We start from the raw sequence: 21,889 nt of genomic DNA, 5'->3' as shown, positions 1-21,889 counted from the left end.
GTTGTAGCGGCCACCTGCGTCTGAAACCACGTGTCTGTGACGTAGTGCCAATCCGATAAGGGAATAGATTCTCATTTTCGCTCCGACGGTGCCATGGGACGGCCGCGTGTGGTTCGTACGCCCGAGGAACAGCGAATGTACGAGGAACGACGCCGAGAGCAGCGACGTGAATGTGACCGTCGACGTCGCGCCGGCGGCGAGAGAACAAGAACGCGTCCGTGCCACCTAGGGAGTAAGAGCTGTCTGTACCCACAACCATAGCAGCTTCGCTGGTCCACCACCTTCACAGAGTGGAATGACCGATGAATTTTACACTTTACTTTCTTTCCTCCAACAAAATTTTTTATGTGTAAGTTCCAGCATTTAAATTGTTACTTACCTTCTCTTTATCCGCCTAATTTAACCACACGATTCATGGCCAGTCTCCCACTGGGGTTATGCACCCCGAGCGCTCAGGTCAACAACAACAATAACAGCCACTGCGGGGCATAGCGTATGCGCCTGCCTCGGTGGAGGGAGGAAGAAGAAGCTGACGACCAACTGCAAGCGGATTTCCAAGTCGTCGCTGCCGTCCTCAAGACAAGTTGTGAGTGCAATGGCGACGCAGCAGACACCACTCGTCGACCGGCGACGCTGCCCGCGATGGCTGCACGAGCACTGGAGGCGCATCGTACTCGTCGTGGTGCCGGCGCTTCTCACGCCCGTCTTCATGTACCTGTCGCCCGTGAGTATTTCCAGTGCCTGGTTCACAAGTACATGCGCCACTCTTGGCGCGTGTAGCGTCAAAGGTGTGCCACCGACACGCGTACTGTCTTACATGGACTATGAAAGTTCTCCTTGAGGACTAAGGGCTGTTGGCAAAGACTAGCGATGGGAAGTTGGAGGTCCCTTTTGCGATTGTGTCTCTGACGCACAACCTCCGTCATACTTGACGTCTTAACGGCTATTTCGCTTCCCCTGCGGAGGCTGCTGGAGACGTTTCTTCATCACGAAAAAAAAAAAGCGCGAATGTACCAAGAAAGGTGCGGGACAAAAGCGCTGACATCTGCACTTCTTTCGTGCGTCTTGGTGCCTTGCGTGTAGCGTTATTTGTTGTGATAATGGAATGCCAGCTAAATCGGCAGTGCGTACTTCTAGGAGATTTCTGGCTTGGGTGCGCCTTGAATGTGCTAGCTTAATGCGCCTTCATTTGGAAGCATACGATGTTTGCTGTTTACAACTGCCTTTGTTAAATTGAAGCCTTTAGAGATGGGCATTCACTTGTCTGCTTCAGTCTAACGGCGGTAGTATACGTGATCTTGTTCATCACTTGCCACTCCCGATGTACTGTGAGTGCCTTTATTAGCCTAGCTGATCGCTAGCGCCACCTGCGACGCCTCCTTTACGCCCGTATGACACTAGGCCCAAGCGAAGCCGGGCTCAAACGCTCGCTCTATCTCTTGTACCCGCCGCCGACGCGGGCGGTCGCGTTTCAGTTGCGCTGTGAAATCAACGCGTTCTATACAGGAAGTTGTCTCGTCTCGAGTTGCCATGTCGCGCTGGCGCCCGTAGCCTTCACGTCCAGCCCTCACAGTACAGTCTAGCGCGATTTGAATGTTATCGCGCAAGATGATGATGATGATGATGATGATGATTTATTGGCATCCCCTTTGAAACGGGGCGGCGACAAATAGTCACCTAGCCTGCTTGATTTAATCAGGTATACTATACATGTTCGTTATCTAGCATTTTTGTATACCTCTCATTAATATTCTTTTTCAAAATTTTACCTTGTACCGCTGCCTATGATTTTAAGAGATCAGGTCGTATCCATCTTTTCCTGCTTTTTTCCCACCAGTACTCTAATCGTCTCTTGCTGATCTCTACGGCTGATCTGTTTATGTTTCCTTCCACTTTAAACCCAAGCGCTTCTGGGAGTTGCACGTTACCTACGGTTCTCGCTGGGTGGATCCCGTCGCATTCCATTAGGAGGTGCTGAGTGGTCTCTGGATATTTACTGCAGCATACACGTCTCATCTAGTTCCGAATATTTGTTCCGATATGTTTTCGTCCTTAGGCAACCGGCTCAAGCCTCAAATAGCAAGGCACTGCCCTTTGTGTTATCGTACAGATTTTCCCTTCTAATTTCTTCCTTCTCATTCTTGTAAATCTCCATTGTCATTTTCGTTTCCATTCTTTGCATCCAATTCACGGTCTCTATTTCTCTCACTTTCTTTCTGATAACCCCTGGTTGTCTATTTACAGTATCGATTATCCTGTACTTGGTTGCCAACTTCCTTGACCTCTTCCTCCATTCTGTGTCCACGCTTTTCATGTAAAGATACTTGTGCACTTTAGCCGCCCATTTATTTTCATCCATGTTCCTGAGACTTTCTTCAAAACTAATTTTGCTTTGTGCTTCTCTGACTTCAAAAGAGGCCCAACCCATGTCACCCTGCACTGCCTCATTTGTCGTATTACCGTGTGCTCCCAAAGCCAACCGGCCTACTGATCTTTGGTTAACTTCCAAACCCGCCAATATATCCGATTTTAAGCATATAATGGCATTTGTGAATGTTAGCGCTGGCACCATTACTCCTTTCCAGATTCCATGCACCACCTCATACTTATTGTGGCCCCACAGTGCTCTGTGTTTCATTATTGCTGCATTCCGCTTCCCCTTTATTTTGAGATTATCTTGGTGGTTGCTTGAGTAATTCTTTCCTTCGTTTATGTGTACGCCGAGGTACTTATATTGCTTCACTATGGGTATTACTTGCTGTTGAATTGACACCACGAAGTTACTCGTGTGTTCATTAAAGATCATAATCCCTGATTTCTCTGTGCTAAACTTAAGGCCTAGATTTGTCGCTGCGTTCCCACAGATATTCGCAAGTATCTGTAAATCTTTTTTATTGTCCGCTAGTAGCACAATGTCGTCTGCGTACATCAGTCCAGGGACCTTCTGTTGCACCATTTGTCCATTACGCATGTAGGATAAATCAAAACCTAATTCGCTGTTTTCCGGTCGTCTTTCTATGCCCTTGACGTAAAGCGTGAACAACAATGGTGACAGAGGGCATCCTTGCTTCAATCTTTGGTGAATTCACACCATTTCATTTCCTTTTCAGCCTTCCCATGCCACTTGTACTTGGTTGTCTCGATATATCTCCCTCAGCAGCTCCACGAAATCGTCATCTATGCCTTCGTATTGAAGAATATCCCACAACAATTCCCTGTCTACGTTGTCATAAGCTCCTTTAATATCTAGAAATGCTATCCATAAAGGTCTTTTCTGAGCTACTGAAATCTCTATGCACTGAGTTAGTACAAACATATGGCGCACATGAGCGTCGACCAAGAGCAGCGCCAAGATCAGCGCCACGGCCCAGATTTGTTTTTCGGGGAAAGAGAGGAATCGTGCCTAAAGCCCCCTCTACCTTCGGAAAAGTACCGCCATCCTTTGAACAACGCCGCTTCTCTCTCTCTCCTGTATCTCCGGCACATATATGACAAACAAGCATAAGACAAGATACTTCACAAAGCAGCGCAAGCGTTAACTACAATTTGCTGGCTCAGTAAGACGTGTAAAAGACGTGTCCGCGCCGTTGAATGAACCTGAAGAAAGCAGACCGGCGAACTTTAGCAAATTCATTCCAGCGCTTGATATTGCTACTGTGCCAGTGGTGCGACAGCTATAAATATTGTCGCAATGACTGCGCCTTCATGTGCGCCATTTTAAAGCTATAGACGGTTTCATGCTCGCGATAACAGCAGCGAGCGTGCCGCCCCCAAAAAACTTCCGGTCACGTGCCTTATCAGTCTGCTTTGTTTTAACGCATGGTTGCTTCTTTGCCAGTTACATTTAGCAGCTACGTCAGTAAGCAAAACCGGAAACCGTGCAGGGCCTATGTTTGTAATACTAATCAGCGAAAAGGTCTATAGCCTTAAACTGATTTGCCCTCTAACTTCATGTGCGCGTGCGGCAGTCACTGGATACCTCACGCGATTGGTTCCTTATTTTGCGTGTGCTACTGCTTTCGTCCACCATGCACGTCGTCGGACCAAGCAGCAGCTGCGGTGCGTGTTCGAGATCTGCGTGCTCAACTGCTTCTTGCTGGTCAACGAGATTCCGGCCGCCATCAGTGCCTTGCTGCCCGTGTTCCTGGTACCCATTCTGGGACCCATGTCCACTGAGGAAGTGTGCGCCATCTACTTTGGGGTGAGTGGAAACTGCCAGGACCACGTGACGAGAGAAAACATGTTGATACGCCTGGGCGCGCATGTGATTCGGTGACGTGGTAATTATGCTACGTGGCCGAATCGGTTGTATCAACAGAAACAGGATCCTTGTGAGCGACAAACGACACGGTGCATAGCTTGTGACAAATAATAGAATAGCCGGTTGAGTCATGATGAAGCCGTGCTTTTACGGCATATGGTTACTCAATACGCAGTATCAGTCATTCCATGCTGTCTGCGTGTCACATCAATTTAACAATGCACTGCCTTTAGCATGTGTCCGAATCAGGCATCGAAAAGTTTTTTTTTTCTTTTGCAAGCATTGGTTTCTCACTGCTCGGGCGCCTTTGCATTTGTTGTCGCACACCGAACGTTCTTGCACCTAATGAAAAAGGAAAAAAAAAGAATAAAAATTAATGTTGGCACAGCATATATGCGAAAGAACTGGCTTTATATTCATCATCAGCATCATTACCTGCTTGATGCAAATTTAACTCGCTTTCCGAGAGCCTACGCAGTAAGGACTAGGTTTACTTCAATTTGCACAGTGAGAGCGAAGGTAGTCTATTTTATGCTATAGCAGCCTTTGTTTGTTTAGTTCGAACAGATAAAAAAATGCCTGTGGCAGATAGCGTTGTTCTGCCTTTTCAGGAGCACTTATGGAAGAGGCGTACGTTATTTGTGTGGCGAATCGCAATGTCCCAGTAGCTAATTAAAATTATTCACTAATTACCTTTTCAATCAATAACTTTAGGGCTCATGTTGCAATGGCAAAGTATAAGCCAGGCAGCAGCGAAGTTATCTTTGCTTAACAGAAATTTGATGTATAGCACTACTGTCGAGGTATCCTGCATATAGTGTGCCTCGAAATACCTGGACGTTCCTGCAAACATTTTCCTCAAAAGCGTGAAGAAGCAGTTTTGTAATTCTACATGTTAAACTCAATGAATTTTTCAGCAGATTTCGGAGAGGGATATTCCAAAAGTGGGGCTAGTCATAGGATTTCTGCTAAGCATGCATGACCACTAGCGGTTTCAACTTTGCAATTGGAGCGCGTGCCCTGATGTCAAAAGTAAAAAGGTTAATTAGTGAATTTTTTTATTACACCCACCAGGCAATTGCGATTTTTGGAAGTAACATGCGCCTCTTCAGGCAATTCAGCCTGGCCAGGCCGTATTGCATTATATGCTCTGTGCAATTAACAACAACAACAACAACAACAACAACAACAACAACAACAACAACAACAACAACAACAACAACAACAACAACAACAACAACAACAACAACAACAACAACAACAACAACGACAACAACAACAACAACAACAAGCAGTATATCCTCGACAGACCGGAAAACCTATTCGTTTTTCAAATCGGTTGCTATCACCTACCGCCATGTTACTAATGCGAAAAAGTTTGTTTTGTTTTGTTTAAATACCACTTTTAGATGCTGAAAACAGTATCTTAAGAGCATAAATTGGGGCAAGTTGGTACAGCTACATGTTATAAATACGGAGCGCAAATATTACGCAGACCGTGGGCAAGAAAGACACAAACACACATCAGCGATTGTGTGTGCGTTCCTTGACCGTGGTCTACGTACAAGTTACGCTGTTTATTTCCATCATAAAATCAGTATCTCCTCTTACGTATAGACGAAGTTATCTCCTAAACTCGCCATGGTAAAAACCACTTCACATAAACACAGAGATGAAGATGTAACATCATGTTGCGAGTTGACATGTTGACGTTACATTTTGGATTTTCAGAGTCATATCGCGTCATTCGGAATTTAATTCATGAGTATTTTTCGTCGTCTATGGTTACACGACAATCTACATCAACTTAGTATAATTTTTTTCGAACGCTTACACCAAAAATATGACTCAAGCGCATCCGCGCATTTGGTCAGGCGCCTGGTTTCGTATTAGTATTGTACATTATTTCCTGCATGTGAATTTTGAAAATGGTTGAAGTTACTTGCATCATATTGGGGCAAGAGGTCACACGAGGATATGCAGAAAACACGTATATCCGCTTATTCGAGTCCTCAAACTACATTGATAAAATTGACGAATACCTCTAGCGCAAGCGTACTCTATTGTGCAGACGGGCCGCGATCACTCGTCAAATTACGGACGCCAGCGCAGCCTCCAGGAGTCGACTTGCGATGGCGTCAGTAGTCCAGGGCTCAATTGATGCGACGGAATCAGAGCTGACACATACCGAAGCCTAAATGATACCGAAAGAAAACTGTTCCTCTCGGTATTCTAGTGTGGGGCACATACACGTACGTTTGACGGGACGAGTTGACATAGTTCGTATGCAGGGTGTCCCAACTATCATGCACCAAGATTAAAAAAAAAGAGCAATAGAGTAATTGCGTTACTCGAACAAAACTTTGTGCATGTTGTTTCCAGTAAAGTGGAGTAGCCGCCAGTAATTGTTTCGTTACTGAGATTTAATTAGGTAATTGTAATCAGGGCTGGGCAAAGATACTTTGCAATTGTATCATGATACGATATAAGACATTCGGACAAGTATTTGAGATACAGATAGAATATACTAGCGCAATTATTGTATCCGAAGCAATACTTTCCATTTGTATCTTACGATACCTCGATGCATTCGTAAATTTCTTAGTATATAGACCTACATAATGTAGTAGCAAAGGCGTTTGCACGAAAATGTCTGCTTGGAAATTCCTTAACTCCGACCAACCTTGTCTCATTTGAATGAAATATCTCTTAGTATCTCAAAATGTTTGTCTTTCTTGCTCAAAGTATAATATTTTCATTCCGAAACAATTTACTGGGGTTGCTTTAGTTGCTTAACATACGCTGCGCGGTCAGCGGTTCTTGCTAGTCGCTTTTGTAATTGATCGGAGTCGCTCCTCTGCTTGATGACCGGCTAGCGGATCACCATCTAATCACAAGAACGTCAAGAAGAAGCCTCTGCACGAAGGCACAAATACCGTTGTGGAGTTTTATCTTGTCCGTAAACGTATTACCGTTTACGCATTACCGTTTACGCAATACCCGATCGCCGGACTGGTGTACTGCAGCAACAACACGTGATGCATCGTGTGTAGAGGGAGTACATAAAGCTGCAATGTCCTGGTGTGTCAAAGCCGCCAGACGCAAGGCAACCCCATTCTTGCATTCTTCAGACTTAGTAACAAAGCACCACGCAAGAGAAACTTCGATAACGGCATCAGAATTTGCGCGAAAGACGCCGCACGTAATGGCGTACGCAACACAGTACGGTGGCTTCGAGCAAGTGTCATGGCACCGACGCAACTGAAAAAAAAAATCAAGAAAACAATCGGTCGGCTGCGCGCAGACGTTCGCGAGCTTGTTTTTGTCGAGAGGGCGCGAGCGCCACCACGTGACTCTGCTCCACCAATAGGGACGCCCAGGCCTCATCGCCTGCCCTCGCTGGAGGACTCTGGCGGAAAGACAAAAGAATGTGGCTGCCTTTAGTTTTATTCAGGTGACTTAGTGGCAGAATTTTCAGCTTGAGAAGCGGAGTTCAGCCAACGTTCATAGTTTCTCACGGTGATGTTGCGATAGCAGTATCTTGTACCTTAAGATATATTCTTTCATGTATCGGAAATACAGATACTGATATACGTCTTGCAAGACGCATCATGATACAGGTACAAGATACCCAAAGAGTATCTAGGGTAGTATCCTCATGTAGATACATGTACCTTCGATACTGCACAGCACTAATTGTAATTAATTATCTAACTCAAGAAGTACTGTCCTAATTATCAAAGTGTCAATGAGAGGAAGAGGTGAAACTTTATTAATGGAGTAAGCTATGCGCGGTTTATTCCTGGGTGGTTCCCTCTGACAGGGCTCCACTGGCAATCGCGGCTCGCCGGGCCTGGTCGAGGGTCGCCAGTTGGCTTCCCAGGTCCAGTTCGGAGAGTCTTGCCTCCCAAGACCACGTAGTGAGCGTGTGTGACGTGACTCGTGGCGAGATTGCCTCGTCCGGTCTGTCTGTGCATTGGTGTGTTATGTGCGCGAGTGTCGCAGTGTGTGTGCTACACCAGGGACATTTCCGGGACGTATATCTGTCTGGGGAGATGGCGTGTAGGCGTGTCAATGAGAAAATTGTACAGCAACATGAAAAACTCCACATACAGCTTTCTGTCCCTTAACACGTGCTGCATAAAGGTGTTTGAAGGCATGCCTCATCAGACGGTGGCCTTGAAAACGCGGCGTGCGGTGCAGAAAGTCATGTGAGCTCGCCTCGTGCAGAGAGCCACTGCTCCTGCGTTCGTCGTCGCCTTCTTCCACAGCTGGCTCCGATGCCGTTCATCATGCCGAAAAAAAAGGCAAAGTTAATCAAGATATAGTTAAATCAGGCACTCGAATCCGCGACCTTCGGCGGGAGTCGAACCCATGATATTTGGTGTTAGGGCGAAGTTAATTAAGCGCAGTTCATTATTATAGAATTAATTAATTCACACCAGCGCACGAGATGTGGTGGGAGTCAAACCCACTATCTTTGGTGTTAATTAGGGCGAAGTTGATTAAGGCACAGTTAATTCAGGTAGCGTAAATTAAGGTACTCGCGCCCACATCCATTGGTGGGGAAAAAGTAATAAGTAACAACGCACTGAAAATGAGAATGTCGCGTAATTTAATGTTTGTCTCTTAAGCGCGCAGGCTTCCGCCTTCAACCTCTTTGGTGTATGCTAAAGTGATTGCCAATTTTATTTCCGAGCGTGAAAGAAGCCAGTGAATAGACGCAAAATTGCCGCGCCACTGGCCGCTCGAGGCACTTTGTGTGTATTCACGGGCTTCTTTAACGCTCGGAAAAACACTACTTACATGTAGCACGTATTGAGCAATGGAATGCTGTATCGGGAGTTTTTCATGTAGCTATACAATTTTTTTCATTGACACTTTGATAATTAGGACAGTACGTCTCGAATTAGATAATTATTTCCCATTACCTAATGAAATCTCAGTAACGAAAAAAATTACTGAAGGCTGCTCCACTCTACTGGAAACAATATACGCTATATTTTTTTCGTGTAATGCAATTGCTCGTTTTGTAGCGTCAGCTACACTGGACGAGGTTGAGCAGTTTCGCGTGGCTCCTGGAGAGCCGTGCTGCGCATGCGCGAGGAGCAGTGACGTCACACGTCGCACTGCTGGCGCGCCGGGCGTTTGCCAGTGTGGTATAGCGAGAAGGAGAGCGAAATTGCTGCTCAGCGGGGCAGAAGAGCGGCGAAGCTTAACTCATCGGATCCCGAAGTAGTTGTCTGGCAATTAGCGGTTGAGCGTAGGTAGAACGAACAGAAGAAGGCTAAACGTGCTGTTGAGACACCGGAGCAAAGGGAGGAACGCCTAGCAAAGTGGCGTCGCCATGAGGCTGAGCGACGATCCCGACCATCACAGCAGCAGCAAGAACAAGACTTTCAAGATGACGTCAAGGCTCACCGACTGACTGACTATGTGGTGAAACTATATGGCGAAAGCGCCAGTGCGACTCGGACCGTCTAGACGGACTTCGTAAAAAAAATCCGTTTGGATATGTGTGCTACGTGTGTGAAAGACTGGCACATGAAAGACTTGACGCCGGTAAGTAGTGCCCTGCGTGAAACGTTGAGTTTAGCGGCGCCGCCTGAGTGGGGTGAAACCGTGGCGCGGGTTTGTACAACCTGGAAGAACTTTCTCGTTAAGCAGAATATTCCACTCTTTAGCGTTACCAATGGGTATCGTTACCCGCCCATGCCACCAGGTCTACCGGTGCTGAACGATGTGGCCGACTGCTCACGCTACGTATATCTTGGCATAGCCGAGCTAAGCCACTGCTCATTTTTGAAAATCTGGGTGCATGATAGTTGGGACACCATATATATATATATATATATATATATATATATATATATATATATATATACTATAGCGTCGATGGGAGTAGCCACAGTTCGTATTTTTTGTTTCGGTGGCGTCCCTGTTTCCTCCAGCTGCAGGATGCAAATCTTCCGAGTTTTTTTTTTTTTCACAATGAATGAGCAACTGCTGAAACGTTCCTCACCATGCATCGCCCTGGCTTTCTCGCAGCCCTCTCAGCTGTACTTCGTCTCGGCCACGACCATCGCCGCAGCCATGGCTGAGTCGACGCTGGCGAGGCGCCTGGCGCTCCACCTGCTGGTCAGGCTGGGACCCAGCGCCATGAGGTTTCCGGCAATCTTTCCACACCACTAGTCAGATATTCTACTGATGTACCAAGTACAGCTATCGAGCCGCTTTTCTCCATAACGTAGCGGAATGCTGAGTACAAACATTTGCGAAGTTTAGGTCGGATGTATCGCGCAATTATGACCACATAGCCTGTACGCAATGGCTAATCTCGGAGCTGAAGTTCATTTTACGGCATCACAGGGAATTTATTTATAATTGCGAGAGCAATTATATGAACACTTTAGGTGCATTTCCGCCGTCGCCGCCGCCGTCGCCATGATGTCCCACATAAAGTCCAAGTGCGATACCACCGTGGCCGCGCGCCGTAGGCACGAAGTCAATTCGCTCGCTGCTACTGCCGCTCTTTGTCACGCCAGCGTTTTGACAGCGAGTGTTTGCGCTCATCGAGTGAGATTTGTTTATGTTTGCCTGTGCGCGCGTGACACCTCGCCTGTTGTTTTAGTTAGTTCGCGAATGTTTACGAATTTATACGGCAGATAAAGCTACTATCGTTACTTCGTATAGCTGTCTGCAAATTGGCTATCGCAATCGATGCTTCGACTTTCATGCGAAATTATTTTTTCTTATTTATGTTCGTATTACATACTGCAGACTCAAGGCCCAAGCAGGGTAGGCATAAAAATACAAAAAATACATACACGATAAAAATACTATTACTAACACGTTAGAAAACAACCAAGCGTCATTTGTTAATTCACAGTCTAAACAGTTCCACTCATTCATGATGCGTGGGAAAAAGAGTATTTGAATTAGTAATTTCTGGCAAAATACAGAGTTAGGGAATGCTGGTGATGGTGTCGAGTATGTCTGGTTACAAGGGGCGTTACATACGGTGAAGGGGCAAGGGCTAGCTTTTTGTTATTAGTTGGTGGAGAAGTTCAATTGCCAAGTTGTTCTCCTTGTTTCAACTGAGGCAATGCTATTAGATTTCATCAGTTTTGATGGTGAGCCAAATGTAGAAAACTTTTTATATACAAACCGCACAACATGTCTTTGAATTCGGTCAAAAATATTAATATTAGGTACCATAGCACGCAGGCATACCTTAATATTGGCCGAATAATTGTGAAGTAGGCTAGTAGTTTGACATAAGAAAATGCATTCAACGCTATCACTGAGCAAGGGCGGCGTCGATTTTGTTTGAGCCTGTTGTACTTAGACGCATATATCCAGTGACTGAAGCAAAATTATCAGGAATGAACTGGCTTAGCTCAATTAGGTGGAATAGTTGGTCAAACGTTCCTTTGGACTGCAGCGCAGAACACAGAGGGACGGAATAACGTAAGAGGGGAAAAAAGCTTCATTAGGAAAACGTTTTATTAAGAACGTAGAAAGTAGTTACGTAGACATAGCGCCAAATGTTACTCTGGTTCTTTTTTTTTTAGAAAAGTAGTATTTTTCATTGAAAAAATGCGAGAGTGAAATTTGGAGCTAATGTCTACGGTAGCTGCAAGTTTGTTTAGTGGTTGAGCCGGCGCGGGAATTATGGGTAGCATCAATTTCCCGAAACTAAATCCTCGTGGCTTCAAGCGACTTCCAATGTTGCGAATTAAGCATATCCTACAAGATATTGCGTTATTAATGTGCCTATTCGCAATGACTTTGCATGTGCGCAGGAGTCTTGCCGCCTAAATGAGTTTAGAAAAAAAAATGATTGCTTGGAAATTTAGGCCATGAAGGCAGACAAGCAGAACAAAAATTACCATTCCCGCGGTAGCTGAATGACCGCTGCTCGCTCTGGCGATTTTAGTAGAAAGCTCTATCTAGGAGGGCATACACTTAGCGTAAGTAAGCAGGGGCGCATAAGCAGGGTCGCATAAGAGTCGAGAGGAAGAGTGATTATATTACGTGCATGTCCGGATGAGGTCACTCGTATTCGCCTTCCACCATTTTGCGTCATTAATGCACAGTCTTCGAACGAAGTGAGACTGTGCATCTAGGTATGCAAAAGTTCATGCCAGGCTCTTGTTGACTTCATTAAGCATGGACAAAGTTACAATGGCAAAGCCAGTACCTAAATAGGGCGTCCCAGCTAACGTTAGCTAAGGTGTTAAAAATGCTTAAAATTACATCGCGCAAGATACAATTTTAAGACGTACGGTGCTCGGTTGTCAGAACGCTGAAGAGTGAACACCGTAGGTCTTATAATTCCATCTTACACCGCTTTTTTTAAATATTCTTTTTCTTCGCAGAACAATTTTGGCAACGTTAGCAGCGACCTGTATGTCGGAACGGATCGAAAACAAAACGATATTTTTGACCGCAACGAAAACGTAACCACAACATTATTTACTATTTTGCTTCGGAGTGAAACCGAAATATTTTGATAGGTTTTCGCTTCACAGGAAAAGTCGGCAATCCGAAACAACCGACGTCGGGCAACGTCAGAATTAGCGCGTATCTCAGGGATCCGCATATGCACGTATCTCGGGCAGGAATAGTGCGAGCAATAGCCGGTCGAGGGTTCCACTAATCTAAGCCTGCCGCTCGGTGCACCAGCAGATCAGCATCGTAGCAAAACCCAGGGCTTGCGCGCTGAAGAGCTTATGGTTTCGTTTTCTACGGGTACAATGGTTTTGTTACTGAAGGTTTACCGTTCCTCTATGTTCGTTTGGGTTCGTTTAATCGAAACAACGGTCTCGTATTTCGGCGAGTTCACTCGATGACATGCTGCTTCGCGATCATGCTCAGTGCCTTGACTCAAGGCTGTGAGCATGTTCTCAGAATTCATAATTATAGAGAAAAAGAAATACTTTTTATCGTGACTTTGCTTCGAAAAATTTTGCATGCGAACCAAAACCGTTATGAACCGTTACGGATCATATTTTTATTTCCTTCCGGCGCGGAACCGGAACGGAACTTTTTTCAGTGGCACGAAACTAAAACCAGAACGAAAAAATGTCACAGTTTCGCCCTAAGTGCGAAGCAATGAATGCGATAGCAACACAGCAATGTCATACGAAGTAAGGTGAGCGGCTTTGGTAGCAATATGAATTGTACTAAACATGAGCTGATTAAGTAAGCACGTGTGGCGTAAGTAGACCAACATGAAGAGAGACTCGATGACCACGAGAAGGCGCGTGAAACGGTGGTGTTGATGAGAAGCGCTTCCCGTGAGCAGCGCGTGCGAAGGGACACACCTGTAGTGCTGCACTGCCGATCCGGGCAGCATTGCATGTGTAGCGTGCGTTGGAAAATGTGGCCCGACTATTACTAACTGAATGAACAAGCGTGGTGTGAGCGCGCACAAACAAACACGAATAGATCACACTGAATGACTGAAGACAACGAGTGTCAAAACGCGGGCAGCAAGCGCATACGCTGCAGCGGGCGGCGCAGGTACGTGCGGTCTATCGCTTCAACGGAAACTGAGCGGCGAATGCACAGCGCATAAAGGTCAGAGCCGTGTGGAGATAAGAGACGGTGCGGGCGAGCGACGAGCGCGGCTGGTGGCGGAGTAGTAGTGCGCCCCCCCCCCCCCCCCCCCCCGCTCCCTCCGGCGCTGGCTTTCCGCTTTCTTGCTTGCGCGTGGGAGATTGAGTGCGTTCGCTCTCCGTAGCCGCGTTTACATGAATGCGACAAGTGGCGCATCGTATCGCCTTTCTAGCGCATCGCATTCATGTAAACGGCGCCAATGCGATAAGAAAGCGAATCGCATTAATGCGCTAGACGGAGGTGGTTTGAGACGGCAAATGCGCATCCGCAAAACGCATGTAAACGGGAGCGCATCGCATCGAGGATTATGGGATAGCATTCGCTGCGGGACTGCCGCGCCGCTGCAACTGCGGGCCTCTGCTGCCTCGACCTCCTCACACTTGCTAACATGGCGGCGGTGAATGCGAACGAGACAGCGGCTCGTGTGGTTTTTTCACATGAGCAAACGCGAACGTTTCTCGCTATCATTAGCGAGATGAATATAGGGGAGCTTCTGGACCTTAGAAGGCAACGGAATCAAGTATACTTCCAGAAAATTCAGGCTGAAATGGCCAATTTGGGTTTTCACTGGACGTGGCAGCAGCTCCGAACACACTGGAAGAACTTGAAGGGGCGATATAACAAGGTAAGGTGTCGTGTTATTCGTTTTCTGCGTCCGGTTATGTTTTCTAGTTTGTGAGTTTCAAGAATGCTTTCACTTGACAGGAAAGAGTGGAGCAAAACCGCAGTGGCGCGGCACCGTCGAGCTGGCTGTGGTACGCCGAGATGAGTGCGATTCTGTCTCACCGCCCGATGACAGAAGCTCAGGCATACGGCATTGACAGCCAGGTGGACACCGAAGTTGACGACAGTCGGACAGGTAGGGAGATCGAACGGTCTATTGTTGCTAAAAAAAAGTGCTTCGAGAAACACTTAGGTCACACAAGATGCCGATGCTCAGCAGCGGGAAAGACGAGAGATGGCTCTGTGAACTAATTAAAATTAAATAATGGGGTTTAACGTGCCCAAACCACGATTTGATTATGATGCACGCCGTAAAATTTCGACCACCTGGGTCGGCTCTGTGAACTCCATGTGTTTGAACTTGAGCTCTTTTGTCGCCGTACGTGCTGGCAGAAAAAAATATATTTTTTTTCAGACACTTAGAATGTGTTTTTAGCTAAACTGTATTCATACAGTGTAGATTAGTAATTGCAGATGCCGAAGAAAATCGTTTCCAAAAATTTATTTTCGAAATTTGCGGTATTCAACTGTAGTTAATGCAACACCAATGACTTATTCAAGATATATCAAAAGGCGGTGTGCTTGTTCGATTTATTTTGGCGCGTTTGGTTTTTGGCAGGCTACTGGCTCATGAAATGTGATAAACAGCACAGTGAAGCAGGAAAAGGCTTGTGTGTGTGTCACTCTGTCATATCTGCTTTGATTTAGAACTGAGGTTTGAACAGCGCGAAGAAACAAATACGACAAACAAGCGCTGACTGCCAACTGGAAGTTTATAAACTTCCAGTTGGCATTCAGCGCTTGTTTGTGGTATTTGTTTATTCGTGTCCTTGTTTTATTCGCACTGTTCAAAGCTCAGTTATAAATCATGAACCAACTAGCCCTCATCAAGACCTTACTGATACGTCTGCTTTGAAAGTCATTGATATTGTTTTCATTACTAGAATGAATCATGCTAGCACAGTCATGACAACTCTTACTGTTTTCTTTGTTGACAGATTTAAGCGAGGACGAGGAGCTACAGGCGAATGAAAGTACCCCGGGATCCTGTATGTCGCAGTTTGCTTTCTGATTTTCCTCACTTTGTGTACTATCAGTAACATTTTGCGCATGTTTTTCTTCCTTGCTTCCAGACACATTGCGAATATTTGAAGGGCTCGAAATTGGTTTAAATTATCTGCAATAATTGCCCTGATATGCATATGAAGGTAATTAAAGAGTGAAGTTTTTAGCAGAGGTTTGCGTTGTCAAGATTAAGAACATTCCCACGAGTAAGAGAACTTACACTTCATAGGTATTTTTAATTTGGAAAATTATATCCTTTCTCCCGCTTGCTACCATGCAAATACGCAAGGCGTGCTTATTAGTGTGCCCTGCTTGTATGGTGATGCTCAGTTCATTACTTCTTTTTTCTTTTTCACTGTGTGCAGCAAGCGGAAGCAACACTCCTGTGCCACGGGCAAAGAGGCCACGACGGACGAGGAATGCGGAGCTCGCTGAGATCTTAGCAGAACAGCAAAACAGAACTGCAGAGACGCTAAAGAAACATACAGAGTTGATATTTGAACAGCAGAGGCAGCTTTTAGAGGATGAGCAAAAAAAGTTCGGCGAAATAATCAGCACTATAAGCACATCGTTTTTGCAGGGCACACAAGCAATGCTGGCGCAGCTGCTGAGCCAACCAGTGCAAGCTTACCCTCAGCCTCTGCAGATATACAGCCAGGCTCTACAGCCAGACAGCCAGCAGAGCAGGCTGTTTCAGTTTACGCAGCCAATATTCACCACTGCAGAACCTGTTACCCAGAGTACAGTGCCACCAAATAGAGTGACAGGCACTTCAAGCAACATCAAGGAATGACAAGACTTAATTGGGCAAAATAAAGTCATTTTATTTCACTGAATATGACAAGCCGTGTTCATGTGGTGAATCTTTATAGTGTGTTTACACAGTTAGTAGTGCACGCACAAGTCTTGCATGTCAGACTTTGTCTGCCACTTACGTACACTAGCAAGAAAATATGACTTCTTCCCTTGCACATGCATGCAATTAACAACATTGCATAAAAGTGTGCTGATTGCAGGTGAAAAACGTTTTCTCACTCAGCCGTGATGACAATATGTCAAGTTCACCACGAAGCTGAGCGCAGTGGAAACTCCTGCGCCAAATAGTCCCTCAGGAGGTCTCGAATTTCGCACACCGAGTGATTGTCCCGAGGGCTGCTGGTTGGCTGTTGGAAAAGGTGTTGCTCGCAGTGCCTCACATCCATTAACCATGCATCTCTTGTGCTTTCACTTCGCTGTTCACAAAAATTGTGGAGGATGCAGGCTGCTGCAATCACGGTTGGCATGAACTTGTAATAAATGTCAGCCCGCTTTAGTGTCACGCGCCAGCGCCCTTTGAGCCTCCCAAAAGCGTGTTCGACAACATTTCGGCCAGAGCTATGATACACATTGAAAGATTCTTCCTCCCTGGAAAGTCCGCCCTGCCTTGATGTGTAGCCTTTCAATAGCCAAGGCAGCCGAGGGTATGCTGGGTCGGCCAGGAGCATGAAGGGTATAGGATGGCCATGAAATATTCTTTCCTGCTTTGGCAGTAGCACGTCGCTATTCCTGTATACACCAGAAATTCGCAGAACCGTTGCGTCATGCGCGCTACCAGGTACATTGCAGGAGATGGATCTGAATCTGAAAAATAGAAATTGCGTGACATATTGCAGACATCGAAATGTTAAACCGTACTGTTCACGTACTTTTGCAGTTGCAACGAGTATTGCTTAATATGACTAATTATGACATCATGGCAGTGCTCAAATAAATTTCCAATTTCGCTTGGCTCTACACAAAACTGAAAACTTACTGGCCTCGGTCATCAACTATTGCTTGCATGTTATAAGACGTCCACATTTTTCTGTTGACGAAGTCCCGGTATCCTTTTTTGGGGGCAAGAATTGGAATGTGCGTGCCATCTATGGCCCCAAAAATCTGTGGTAAATGGCACCTTATTTCAAATCTTCTTGAAATTGCTTCTGCTTCTTCTTCATTTGGTAATGTAATAAATTTGTTCATATAATGTTTCACAAGTTTTCGACAAAACATGTACACACACTTCTTTACCGTGCTTTTGTGCACACCGAACTGGTTTGCAACAACGCGATATTCACAGCAACTGGCCATCTTGTACAAAGCTATTGCCACCCTCTTGCTTACTGGTACAGGTGTCCGCACATACTCTTGTCGGGGAGACATGTAGGGAGCCATGAGTGACACAAGTTCTAAAAAAGAAGCTCGGGTCATGCGAAAATTGTCCTTCCAGTCTTCATCAGTGAACTGTTGTAACACGATCCGATTCCACCAATCATCAGAGCGTGTCTTTGCCCATAGTCTTCGTGGGATGCGTTCCGTTGACAAAACACCTGAAAATTAGAAAAATGGTCCGTGTAAGTTGGTGATAACGTTGGCGTGACTGCAATATTTGATTGAAAATCTGTGACGACTCGAAAGCACGTTAATAATACAAGTTTAGTAACAAAAAACCGCATATAAATTCCCGGTAAAAAACACATGTTCTTAAATTTTGCGTGCCAAAATCACGATCTGATTATGAGGCGCGTGGTAGTTTGGGGCCGCGGAATAATTTGCTCAATTGGGGTTCTTTAATGTGCACCTATATCTAAATATACGAGCGTTTTTACATTTTGCCCCCATCTAAGCGCGGCCGCCGCGGCCAGTATTGATCCTCGAGCCTTGGAGCACATTGCAATAGCCACTGAGCTATATACAGCGGCCTGTAAGCACAAGCTCAGGTTCAACCAAAGCGCTAGTAGATGAGCTCAGAAGTTATCGCGACGCATAAACGAATACTCGAACTAAAAGCGCGCATTATTTAAGAGGCTCTAGTTGTACTTACCGTGCATAACTGTCCATTCGCTGATCGTCCTACTCGAAACGGCGCCGGTCGCTTGCAACACCGCATGGGCGCAAATAGTCTGTATACGGCGCCGACGCTCTTGATAGCGCAAAAACGCTAGAGCAATAAGAACTACATGCATGTTCGTCCATGTTGAGAGAAGCAGCATGACACACAAACGGGCTGTAGCGTTTAGAAGCATTGCTGTCGTTTGCACTTAGCCCACACGTGCACGCACGGCCACACAGCCTCCTATGTGGCACGGCATACGCACGGACGGAGGACACCGACACCGGAAACACGAAGCTCCGGAAGCGCTAACACGTTACTTCTAAAATGCGACACCGCATGTCACCACCATCGCGGTCGCCTAGATGCGCATGCATGTAAACGTTCGCGCATCGTCTTCAGTCGAGGCGCAATGTCGATGCGATGCGCTACTGTCGCATTCATGTAAACGGGGCTCGTGATAGCGCGCGTCCCCGCACGCTTTCGCTCGGGCATACGGCGCGCGGCGAAGATTTTATCTATACGGAACCTCACGGCGACGGCGATAGGCAGAAATCCGGTTGAAGTGTCCATATAATTGCTATCGCAATAAAACATTTCGTTCTGACACCCTTGCTGCGACACACGACAGATTTCTGCTCCCTTTCTGCCCAGCCTGCTGACGGCCGCCGCTTTTGGCAGCGTGCTCCTGTGCTTCGTGTTCCACTCGCTGGTGACGACGCTGCTGCTGCTCTCGGTCGTCGATGGCGTGTGCGACGAGCTTTGTCTCGTACTCTTGGATCCCAGCATCAAGCGTGAGTCTATAAGCTTCTAATGCGGTTTAAGACGGTCAAGAGTACAGTTTAATACGCAAAGGGCGGAGATGTGAGAACATACTGGTGTAGAACGCCGATAAACAATTACATTATATTGACAAGACGGAAGTGCACGTACACATTTCTTTTCCTGTCCTGACAACTGTCGCATGTGTGAGTGCAAGCGTGCGAGGGGAGGAGACGATCACGGCTCAAACTCACCCGCGCGAAAGGGAGGAAAGCGGGCAGGAAGTGCGCCGTCTTTCGCCGCGCGCGAGGCAGCCAACGTTGCGAGGCATCGGGGCGAGGGGAGGGAGCGAGGGGGGGGGGGGGTGGCGGGATTCTACTCCGGCTGCAACTGCGTATGTGGCGGCTGCGCGCGGTCGCGCGGCCGTATCTTGAGAGCACTAGGTGCGTCTGCGGCTCGTAGCTTTGTGCGTGTTGTGTGTTCTCGGCGCTCAGTTTGCGTTGAAGCGACGGACGACAGCACGAAGTTCGCTTCGCTCGCTGCTGCTGTCGGTTTTCTTCACGCCAGCGTTTCGACTGAGAGTGTCCGCCGTCATAGAGTGTGATGTGCTCATGTTTCCTGTGCCCGCTGACACTATGGTTGTTAATTTAGTTTGCAAGCGAATGTTTACGCCTCGATACGGCCGATAAAAGTACTATCCTTACTTCGTGTGGATCTCCGCTAATTTGCTATCGCAATCGGTGCTTCGCCTTTCGAGCTAAACTTTTTCTCTTAAATAAAAATTTCTCTTGAATTAAGCAAGTGCTAATTGTCGGTGATATTACCATTAACTTACTTGGCGCCGACAGTGGAAGTGTAACAAATCATATAGACTGTTTTGCTGGTTTCGGACTTGAATCATTAATCATCTCTCCAACTAGGTGTTCTACTCATGGCACAGACACGCTTTTTGACCAAGGTCTACCTAACATCGCGCCAACTCCAAACAAACTCTGGTGTGATAGATACTCAGATAACAGCCCACTTCCCAGTATTGGTCACCTTTCAGGCCGAAATACTGCAGTCGAAGCCTTGTTTTTCCCCTCCAATTTTGACCGAGATAACTTTGTTAACACTATAGCAGATACCGATTGGTCTGCATATAACTCTCTGCATGATCCCGATCAAGCTCTTGAACATTTTTGTTCCACCTTTCAAAAAGCCTTTCGGGCTAACACAACTACCGTCAGATGCACGAAACATATTAAGTTTCCCTGCAATCCTTGGGTAACGAAAGGTTTACTAACTAGAATTAGAAAAAAAACGAAAACATAAAAAACGAAAAAGAAGCCTTGTAATTTAGACTAGTGGCACGTTATCAAAATTATTGTAACATTCTGAATAACTTTCTGAAGAAGTCTAAACGACAGTATTACGAAAATGAATTTGCAAAACACAAGAATAACTCCAAATAACAATGGCAACTTCTTAATGCGTTCATGAATTCTTTGAGTGACTACTTTTATAACATATACAGCAGTCGTCAGATGACCTCTACTTATCCCATGCTTCGCTGCAATCAATCATTTATTTCTCTTCCCCGTAACTGAAGATGAGGTATGCTCCGTGGTATTAGCTCTGAAGAATACTAGCCCTGGCTTAGATAACATTTCTATATTCCATCTAAAACTCGTTGCACCACTTATTTCTGAATTACTTTGTATTATAATTAATCATATTTTTAAATGTGGTATTTTTCCAAGTATACACTTAAAAGGGCTAAGATTATTCATGTACATAAGAAAGGTGATAAAATGGAGGTGTTTAACTATCGTCCTATTTCTATTCTCTCGTCGATTAGTAAAGTTGTGTGAGAAGTTCTTTTGGAAACGCCTAAATATTTACTTTAAAAATTTAAGTTGTTACAATCTTCTGAATTTGGTTTTCGCGCTGGCAGTTTGACTAACTTGGCTTTAATATCCTTAACCGACTACATTCGTGACTCAATAGATACCGGTAACTTCGTTGGTTCGGTATTTTTGGACTTCACCAAAGCGCTTGATACGACTAATCGTAACATACTTTTTACTAAGCTAGAAGCCCTGAGAATTACCGGTCCAGTACTAAAACTTTTGAAAAGTTATTTGCATGATAGAGGACAAACAGATTTTTCAGCAGGTGCTTACTCTGATACTACAGTTATCAATCAAGGTGTACCATAGGGCTCCATACTAGCTCCCTTACTATTCTCCATTTATATTAATGATTTATACACTTGTCTTAAATCTGCACATTGTGTACTATACGCAGACGATACTACCATCTCCTTGTGTGACAAATCTTTAACAACCTTAATCTTTAAACTAAACAACGAGCTCGAACAGTTTGTTGCACGGTGTTCTTCCAATCATTCAATTATTAATCCTACGAAAACTCAGTTCATGCTTTTCAGATCAAGCCAAAAAGTACTACCTGGCATGCCTGAGATAACTCTAGATGGTCATCACATTCGCGTATCAGACTGGGTATCATTTCTGAGCGTCAAATTAGATTGTAACCTAAAGTTTTCTCAACACATTGCCTTCATCAAGCAAAAGTGTACCTTCGGCATTAGAGCAATAACT

General features: G+C 45.6%; 1 protein-coding gene across 1 annotated transcript; it reads left to right on the top strand.

Moving 5' to 3' along the window:
• Positions 1–14,013: 14,013 nt before the first annotated feature.
• On the top strand, positions 14,014–16,517 carry LOC125940133 (uncharacterized). Its single transcript, XM_049655846.1, has 4 exons — positions 14,014–14,510; positions 14,591–14,744; positions 15,607–15,657; positions 16,039–16,517. Exons 1-4 carry the CDS (start codon positions 14,274–14,276, stop codon positions 16,464–16,466), a joined length of 870 nt encoding a protein of 289 aa, XP_049511803.1. The 5' UTR covers positions 14,014–14,273; the 3' UTR covers positions 16,467–16,517.
• Positions 16,518–21,889: the final 5,372 nt, after the last annotated feature.

The sequence above is a fragment of the Dermacentor silvarum genome, chromosome 9, assembly GCF_013339745.2.
Source record: "Dermacentor silvarum isolate Dsil-2018 chromosome 9, BIME_Dsil_1.4, whole genome shotgun sequence".
Taxonomy (NCBI): Eukaryota; Metazoa; Arthropoda; class Arachnida; order Ixodida; family Ixodidae; genus Dermacentor; species Dermacentor silvarum.
The sequence above is the reverse complement of the archived record's forward strand: the minus strand, read 5'-3'. Positions and strand labels throughout refer to the sequence as shown.